The sequence below is a fragment of the Rhea americana genome, unplaced genomic scaffold (assembly GCF_003343005.1).
Source record: "Rhea americana isolate MKP2758 unplaced genomic scaffold, rheAme1 scaffold_590, whole genome shotgun sequence".
NCBI classification, from domain to species: Eukaryota; Metazoa; Chordata; class Aves; order Rheiformes; family Rheidae; genus Rhea; species Rhea americana.
In genome coordinates this window covers 55,228-64,665 of record NW_028186746.1, presented here as the reverse complement: position 1 = coordinate 64,665, position 9,438 = coordinate 55,228, and the positions used below count along the sequence as shown (strand labels likewise).

General features: G+C 53.0%; 1 protein-coding gene across 1 annotated transcript in view; it reads right to left on the bottom strand.

The window, feature by feature from the left end:
- The window catches only part of SH3GL1 (SH3 domain containing GRB2 like 1, endophilin A2), a 16,014-nt gene extending 15,676 nt beyond the window's left edge, over positions 1-338 (bottom strand). The window contains exon 1 of the mRNA XM_085319470.1: positions 315-338. Within this exon, the coding sequence (XP_085175596.1) occupies positions 315-338 (24 nt within the window). The remainder of the gene's footprint in view (positions 1-314) is intronic.
- Between the last annotated feature and the right edge of the window lie 9,100 nt (positions 339-9,438).

The window sequence follows — 9,438 nt, the reverse complement described above, 5'->3', positions numbered from 1 at the left end:
GGGTATCCTTACGCAAAGCGGAGAGGGATGAATCAGACAGACAGGCAGCAGTCACTCGACGCTGCCCACGCAACGACCGAAACCGAACGGGATGCCAAAGGCGAGACGCAGGACCCCGGCACACCTACGCAGCCCCGCGGCTGCGCCTCCCTCCTCGCAGTAACGTTCCCRCCAGGAGCCGGGAACACGAGGCCGTAGCCAGCCCGTTTCACCGCAGAGCAGCGCGGCCTCGTATTTAGGGGCATCGAGTGCCGGACGGGGTTTTGGGAGCACCAGAGGCGGCCCAAGGCCGGAAGGTGGGCGAGGAAGCCCACCTGCACGCCTGCTCCCTGGGCCATCCTCGTCTGCCCAAGCCGCGCATACGGCAGCCTGAAGTCRGCCTCTTTTTCTGCTGCTAAGCAAATTTCCCATGGAATTTTACATACCCAATTTTGATATTCTGCTCCCTGGCCTTTAAATATGTTCCAACAGGAAACGAACTTCGCCCAGCGCAGGGCCTGACTCCCTCCTCCGGCCTCAAACAAACAAAACACACCAAGAGAAGCACAAAAATGGTGTATTTTTTAAAAAAACYTGTGTTCTTTTTCCATCACAAATTGCCTTATTTATAGTACATCAAATACATGCAATCATTGCATTCAAAACGGTTGCCCACAGTGTAACAAAAACGTTCTCCTTCCACAGGCTGGCGGATCAAAGCCTTCCTCCTCCCTGAGCACCGGCGTCTCACCAGAAAGTTCCCTCTGCAAAATGAAAACCACAGCCGAGCAAACAGACAAGCCGCGCTACCCTTCATTAAAAGCTCCCTTCATTAGAAAAGAGCAAGTTCAGTGGAAAAAGCCAGCCGACAAAATAATTGCAAAGGTGGTGTAAACGTTTTGAAACCAAGAGGAACGAGGCTTTAGCGCAGCACCGAACGCCGGCAGACAGACGTGTAGAACAAGCAGTTAAGGGAAAACTGCTGCGAATAGACGCCGAGATTGCTAGGGCCCAACTTCTCTTGCACGCAGGAGCACATCTTGGTGGGCCGTTCCTGTGAAAGCTAAATAAAGCCATCTTCACTGCTCCAGCTCAGCAAGGCATGACTCCCTGGAATTAAGCGTAATTTTAGGTCATCTTCACGGGTAGCTTTATCATCACAGTATCAGAAGCAGGCTGGGCAGTCACAGCTCCACAGACCCAACCTGATAATTTGCTCTGCCACCGCGTGTGTATTTAAGATTTAAAATAGCCCTGCAGTAAATAGACCTGGTTACTTGGCCGCAGTCACAGGGCTCTCCTGTTCTGGGAGCTGGCGGTGGCAAGGGTGGAGAGCCCCTAGAAGGTCTCCTCGAGATGCGCTCTGTTTCTGCAGCGTGTTTGGGATAAGCAGAAGCTCGGTAGCACTGGAATCCAGCTACGGCAGGTCTGGAAAACATTCAGGGGKTTTCCCCACATGCCCTGCAAGTCTCTGCCACCGCGCTGGGGACTAAAGACTCCTCRCCGAACCAGCTCGCGCAGGGAGGTGTCTCACAGCCCCCGGCAATCCCCTAGCAGATTTTTACAGGGAGGAGGCACGCGTTTGATGTTCTGCTGGTTCCTGCCAACATAAAACATCTCATGAGAGTTTAATTGTCACCTTCTTGGTGTAATCCCTGGAAACAAGGCAAGATTGGAAGGTGCTAGCCAAACAGCAGACACCAGTCGGGATCCACACCACGAGTATGTTGAGACAACTCCTTGCCTTTTCTCCCATATCCCTGTTTCCTGCTGCTCACAAATGTCTGGGCAGCAGCTCGGCACGTCTCCAAATCCCAGCCTCGAGGACAGCGAGCACCGCGTGGTTGGGAACTGGAGAGAAAGGCGATGTGCTGGGGAGCAGCCACAGCTGGCATCACCCACTGCTAGCGTTACACTGTGCGTGCGGGAGAAACCGCCTTTTTTTTCCCAGCTAGTTTGCAGTTCCTTCTGGTGTCAGCCAGGCCATGTTAGCTTTACATAGGTGACCGGATATTAACCTCCTTAGAGGCTTTTAAACTATCTTTGATAGCAATTTAACAGTATTTTTATGGAAGATATCCCTTCTTAAGCAAGCATGTTACCGAGAAACAGCAGACGTCCCAGTTTAACCAGAGATCAGCCTGCCCACGGCAAAGCACACGATAATCTGAGYGACTTCTTCCCCACCTACTTTAAAGAGAAGAAAACAGACCTAAGTGCTTATTGCATGAACCAAGGGATGAAGGATTCTGCCGTGCCTCCTCACGAAGAGGAAGGCAGATGCCTTGGTGAACCTCCATGCTCCAAAGAGCTGCTTCTGGGGGCTCTTGCAAGGCTGGGCACTGCCTTACACCCGCTGGATTTTCTCACCCCCCCAAGCTGCCACTCTAAACAGACAAGACTGCTGAGCACTAGAAGGGGAAAGGGTATGAGAGGAAGTGATTTGCCTACTGTCAAGACCAGGTTYGCAGCAGAGCTAAAAACAGAAGCCTGCCGTGACTCGACAGAGCCCACCTCGCTGTTTTGCACGTCCCAGGGCGGCCGTGGAAGGGCAGGGCAAATCAAAGAAACAGGAACGGGAGCTGGAGATCTCACCTTCCTGCCYGGCAAGGCAAACCACCGCAGCCGGTTCCTAGTGTCCGCCCTGCCACCGACCTGCCCTATTTCTGGGCACGTGGACCTCACAGCTCCTCCAGCACCCAGAGTCCCGAGTCTCCCTGCTGAACAGCTTGCATTAGCGTTTTTACTCYATTCCCCAGCCCTCAGTCTTTCCCTGAACTTCCTTGCCTTTCTTCCTCCTGTTTCCTTCCTTCAGGGAGAGGGCTAGTCCCTTCCAAGACTTATCACCCAAGCACKAGCGACGTACTTGTGCCAACGCACGCAGAGGTGATACCGCTACCTTCAGCCATATGCACTAGATAAACATGCCTGGGAACAAACCGAGCCATCCACCCCCTTACCATCTGAAACGGGATCTGGCTGCTCTCTACCCTACGCCAGAGCACGGCTGCTCTTGATTTTTAGCAAGAGGGACAGTAAGGTCAGCACAGAACAAGACGGAGCTCCAACCCTTTCCTCCTGACAAAGCAGGATGCCTTCAAAGTGACCCCAGGTTGTACGCTCATCACGTAGAAACCGCAGAGAAAGAGCTGCCGCATGCAGCGACAGCCTTCCAGGGAGCCACCTGCCAAATCACCTACTCGGAGCGCTATCGAATGACTCATCTCCAACCAGCAGATGGGCTCAGAGGAATGAGGACAGCATGAATTAAAAAAATGTAACTTAAGTAGGAGCCAGCAGGCCAAACGCAAAGAGCTGAGGCTGGAGAAGGGCACATACGCTGCAATGCAGCCACTGCCGCTGCCCGCTTGCTCGGGGYGTTTGTCCCTTCCCTGCCTGCAGCCTGACGACAAGATTTAAAACCCTGGCTGTGCTCCCTGTTTACAGGGCCCTTCGCCCTGCTCTGCCTCAGCAGCAAACTCCAGCAAAGCCCCTCTGCATTTAACACACCCGCAGCRTAACAACGCTTCCAGGAACAGCCACTGCCTTATCAACCCCTCAACCCGGAACCAGCCCAGAGACCTACCCTGACTCCTTCACACCCTCAAAACCCCCTCTCTGCTCACCGGCTGCCCGTTACAGGCACAAAAAGCCTTTCCAAGAGTGTTTCGTGCTTGTCAGCATCTCACTGCTCTCCAAGCTACTCTTTCACCAGGAGAAAAACGGTGCCTCCTTGTTCTTTCCCGAAGAGATGCCGACAGCTCGGCCTCGCCTTGGCTAATGCCGAGCCAGGAAAGGGCACCGGGGATGGTTTGGAGAACGGGCACAACACCGCTTTGAAAGGAGATGCACATCGGAGAAGAAAAAGTTTCAACACTTCTCTCTAATTCTGGGCAGACACCCGAAATGTTCTTACCACATGAAAGTAGGCACCTCCCAACAGTCAGCAATAACGATTTGCATCAGAAACTTTTTCCCCTATTATTAGTTATTTCTCTCATGCTCTGTACCAACYGATATAATTTCTATTCAGCTGGGGAAAAAAAAAATGGGTCAAGTTAACAGTGAAAACAAAAACTCCTCTCTGGCACTGGCATTGCTCTTCTCTTCGCCCATTTGCTATGACTGTGGCAGCTCAGAGGAGGAAGCACTCTAAACCAAGGGGAAACATGAARTATTTGCCTCGCATCCAGATTTCCTGCCCAGCCTCCCCACGTCCCATTAGGCCACGAGGCTCTCGGAAGAGCCTCAGTTAATCCTGGCCTGGCTTTTCCAGATTTGCTGAGCAATCATTTCCCAGCAACTCCACCAGGCATTTGCGCACCCGGGGGAGAAGTGGGGCGGACGCRCCGAGCTGCTCATTAGATACAGCATAAAAGCACAAAGCGTTGTCACTGAAGTGCCTCCGGGTAATTATAAGCACTGGTTTCCGCTTGCCTCTTTTGCCAAAAATTAGCACAGCTTCACCGACAAGCCAAGGAAGACAACAACCAGAGGCCCCATCGTTTTCCAGCGTACGCTGGATCAGCATCAACAGTCCACCTGCAGCCTGCACACTGCTCCTAAGGACTTCACAGAAAGCAATGGGGGGGGGGAGAAGGGGAAAAAAAAAGGAAAGGTATCCTCAGGAGGGCTTACAACACTGGYATCTCCCCTGGGAAAACACACCAGGCACAGGGCAACCTGCAAGCTGCGCCTGAAAACCACAGCAGGCAGAACTTGGGCTCCTGTGCAAACAGAGACGGATGAAAAATACTTCCCCGGGGCACAGGACTCCSCTTGGCTTCACCAAGCAGAAGCCCAGAACCGCCACCATAGAGGCCAGGCCCTATCCGAGATCCAAGGAGGCGGAAAAACGTCCCAATCTGCAGCACGATGAGGCCAAAACAGGCTGGTGGGACGCGCTGGAAGGCAGCTCCGCAGGAAGTTGTTCTRGTTGTGGTGGCATTTGGGTTTAGATGGGAGATGACATTAGTGAGTTCAGGGAAGAGTCAAGGGGAGTAACCCGAAAGGTTTACYGGCACAGGGAGACTCAAAACTTGAGTTGAGCAGTAGCTCAACTCTTTACAAAGGAAGGCAAAAACCCCTCTTATAGATTTAAAGGGGAGCAGGGAGAGGTCGGTGCTGGGCACTTTCAACATCTTCTTAATACGGAGAGCGTTAGCCAAATGAAAACTACAGGACAGACCTAACGGCATCTCAGCGTACACAAACATCAAAGGGGGAGAGAAATAATTCAGACTGCTATAAATATACACTCTCCTTTGTTAACGTGAATACTAGGAAAAGCTTAGCGGCTATCACACCAGAGCACAGCATSCTAAGGAAAAGGAGAGGGGGAACGAGAACGAGGGAAAAGACGTTTGCGAGACCTCAGCAGGGAACAACCTGCCAACGGCACGATGGACCGGATCAGCCCTCCTCTCCTGTGCCGGTTCCTCCAAGAGCTCGGCACGGGGGACTTCTCCGCATCCAGGTACTCTGCTGTGTTCCACGGGACGACGCTGAACCCACGCGCTTTCTTTGCTATGTACCACTAACACTTGCCARCGCTCATTTTGGAATCGTTTAAATGGGAAGAGCTCTGCCAGCCCTTCGCAGTTTACCTTCGTTCTGAAGACGACGCTGTCGATGCGTCACTACGGCTCCTCTGCCTCGCGGCTASAGCAGTAGGTGCATCAGGACCCCTGGCAGCTCACACTGAGATTATATTATCCCTTCAGAGCACAAAAATGCAGATTCCCTCAGTCTTTAGAATTCATTCAATACAATTAGGAGGAGTTTTACTGTAGATGAGAATAGCTCATCTGGCTATGATGAGAAGAGCAACATCTGGCGCTCCAGATTTGAGCCTGCCCAGTGCCCCGTAAGTCCTCCCAAAAGCATGTGCACAGACATGCGTCAGCAACAAACAAGATGGTTTTCTAAAATGCTTCACCATTTAGCTATAAAGTGAAGACGATCGGGGAGAAAAAAMACTTTTGGCAAGAACAGCACCTTCTTACTCAGTGGATTTGCTTTGTGGGTCGAAAACCGTTCACCATTTTTCTGCCCATTTTATCACRAAGATGGCAAGATTACTTTTAAATATAGCTAGTCCCATAAAGCCAAAACAAATTTGGTTAAGAAAATGGTTAGTAAATTATCACAGCTGAATAAAGTCTGGGCCAAARAGAACACACAGCCTGGTTTGCAAGTTCTTGGATGAATTATGAAGCATTTTCTCAATTTAAAAAAAGCCCTTTAAAGCTTTAATCATGCAAATTTTATCCTCTGTCTGAAAGATGGAATTTCATTATGGAGATGTGCTTAACTGTTTCTTTCTTTTTSAGCAGAAGCGCAAGCTAATTAGTGATGCTATCACAAATTTTATTAACAGCCAGTTAATGTGAGATAGGAAGATTCCAAAAATTCCCAGTGGCTTCAAAAGCGAAAGACAACTTTGAGCGAGAAGGTGCCGGCACCAAAGCTAATCCCGCGAGCCGCAGCCTAGGAGGCTCCTCCTGGGAGAAAGAGCAGCCGGGCTCTCGCCGGACCCCGTCCGCCACGAAAACCGTGCCGCCCCTGGAGAGGATCCAGGGAACAGCTTGTTTATCCCCCCTAACGTAGGGGCGGCCGAGCGCGGCCCTTTCCTGTCAACAGGAACCTGCTCCTGGAAGCGACGGATTGCAGTTTAAAGGGATGGGGGGGGCGAGGGGAAGAGGGACAGGAAACCTTTTTTTTTTTTTAATATTGCTAATTACTGCTTTTATAATCACAGAGAGAGGCCAAGAGGGGGTTGAAGCTTGCGCTAAGTCACGTCGTGCAGAAGCTTGTTAGGAGAGAGGCTCAGCGACGCCGCAGGGCATTTCCAACCCGAAGGCGCTCAATCCTGCCCCAGACGTGACTCAGCTGCTCCCCCGCCGCGGGGTCCGACTCCCGGCCGGGGACCCACGGCCACGGTGAGGGGCGCAGCTCTGCAGCAGGTACCGCCGCTGCCGGGCCAGCGGCTCCGGACCCGGCAGGCCACGCAGACGGTCTAAGCAGCGGGCGGCAAGGCCGGCAGCACGGCCCTCCGCAAGGCGGGGGGCTCCCGGGGCAGCGTCAGGGCCCGGGCGCCCCGCAGAGCCGCCGTGCGCGCAGGTGCAGCCGCCATCACAAACCCGAGACCTTCTGGGTTACGGAGTGATTTATTCGTGATCTTTTCAGGAGTCTGGCAGCTGGCTCGGGAGGTGCAAACCAGCAGCGTTCGCTGCACGGGGCARGGACGCGCCGCGTCCCCGCGGGCTGAGCTCTCGGTGGGCACCGCGATAGCCCCCCACACCCCGCTCTTCACGCAGCGCACACACGCACACACAGTCTCTCCTGCGTTTTCTAGCAAAATCACCCAAGAGATCTTTCCTAGGGCCCTCTTCACGTGAGTCCTCCAGCTCTCCGCGAGCCCCCGCTGTACACCGCAGCGGACCAMCGCGAGATGCAAGCTCCCGCGCGGCACGGGCTGCTCGCAGGAGCCGGGCGGGAGGCGTCAGAGCCGACTCTTCCTCCCGCCAAACACGCTCACAAACCCAAACACACGCAGCTGCTACCTCAGCACCGGAGGGGCGCAAACGGGGAACCGCTTCCCTTCGGCTAACGCCAACTTCTGCAAAAGAGCCTGCAGCCTCCCCTGGAGGGGCACGGGCCCGTCCAGGCAGCCCGCAGCTTTGCCTCCACTTCTCATCAGCATTTCCGCAGCCTCGGACGCGGGCATCCGCCCCGCTCCCCGCGCAGCGGAGCCTCCCGCAGCCCCGCTGCGGTATCTGCCGTCCCTCCAGGTTCACGACCCATCTGCTGGGGGTGGGAWGGTGCTCCGAGCCCTGGCAAAAGGCACCGGCGTATGGAGGAACAGGGGAGAGAAGGAACAAAAAGCATGCTGAAGAAATGATTCAGCTTTTACAAGCCAGCCTGCCTGACCTCATCCTTATTTTGCTCTTTCCCAGGAGGGAAGTATTGGCAAGGAGAAGTGGGAGGAAGGATTTCCTTCCACGGCATCCAGAAACCATCCCCCTCGGCACTGTCCTGCTTCTTACGCTTTCAACAGTTCACCCATAACCTAACCTGTTACAACAGATAGTTAGATAAATAAATAATTTTAGACAGAAAGCCCCAAGGCAGAGAGGCAGGCATTGCCATGCAGAGCGAGACGAGGATGAGGAATCAGCGCTCCTGAATTCTGCATGATCCCTCCACAGCCTTGAGTGAGTCACGTATCCTTCCCGCGTCCCAGATTCCCCTGGCCGTAAACACGGGATAATACTTTCCCTGTTTAACATTAAGAACGAAGGGGGGTAAACCGGGTAGGGTAAGGAGAGCTGGAGTTTTCCATTTTTGCCTTCAAGAAACAGAGCTCTCAATACTGTTAGAGCCTAAAGGCTGTGAAAGCAATCTTAAATAAAATAAAATAGAAAGCCAAGTTAAAGTAACGGACACAGAGACATGAACCATCCCCTGCCTGTGGCTCCAGACAGGCTGAACAATACTGAGAAAGCTCCACACTGCCCCATCCGGGGGGCTGCCAGCTCAGCTCCGACAATAATTAACCGCCAAAACAATGTTGCCGTACCAAGTATTTCATCGATAACAAATCATGCGAGACAGGAGAGGGCATTAATATTAAAAGTAGCCTGCATACAGTCCTTTCAGCCAGACAAGACAGCAAGTATTTACACAAGTGTTCAACCAGGTCAGGAGGAAGCATCCACCGGGTCGAGTCCCCCCGCTCAGAGCTTTGCCGAGAGCAGAGTACATCTATTTTCCCCGCTTTTTCACCTGCCCTACACCGATCTGCAAACACATGCATCATTTAAACACCGATCCCCAGCGACAGCAAAGAGTTCAGGGCTGCAGCATGTCAGATGAGCTCGACTGCTRCAACCCGGCTAAGGCCGGCGTGCTGCGCACTGCAAGGCTGCCGCGCCGCAGAGCGGACGTCACGCTGCGCCTGAGCGAATCCAGCTCTCCTCCAGCCCTCGGCCTCAGGAGCACATCAGTGTTCAAAGGCAACCCAGGGAGGCTGCAGGGGACTCCAGCCTGGGTTAACATTCATGGAACGAACACCAGGTGCCGTGGGAGTCTGGCAGAAATCAGCACAATCCCTCGGCTCCCTAGTTCAAATTCTCATTTATAGATAAGGCATTTCGAGCCCAACGCTGCCAACCACTTCTTCGGGAATTACCTGTTCTTCATGCCACCACGACATCCAATCTCCATTCTGCCTTTGTCACCACCCAATAGCACTCCCTACATCAAATCTGGCCCTGAGCTGCCTGCAGGTCCTGAGGAGAGACTTGCAAGTAAAAAYTGAAGGATTCGTTATTCTGGGTTTGAAACAAGAAGGTAACACAACAGAACCAAAAGAGAAGTTGACATGCATATTGTTATGAGGACAAGACAGAATTAAAGGCAGTCTTCTGCAGAAACTCCTCCTGCTCTGAAYTGAAT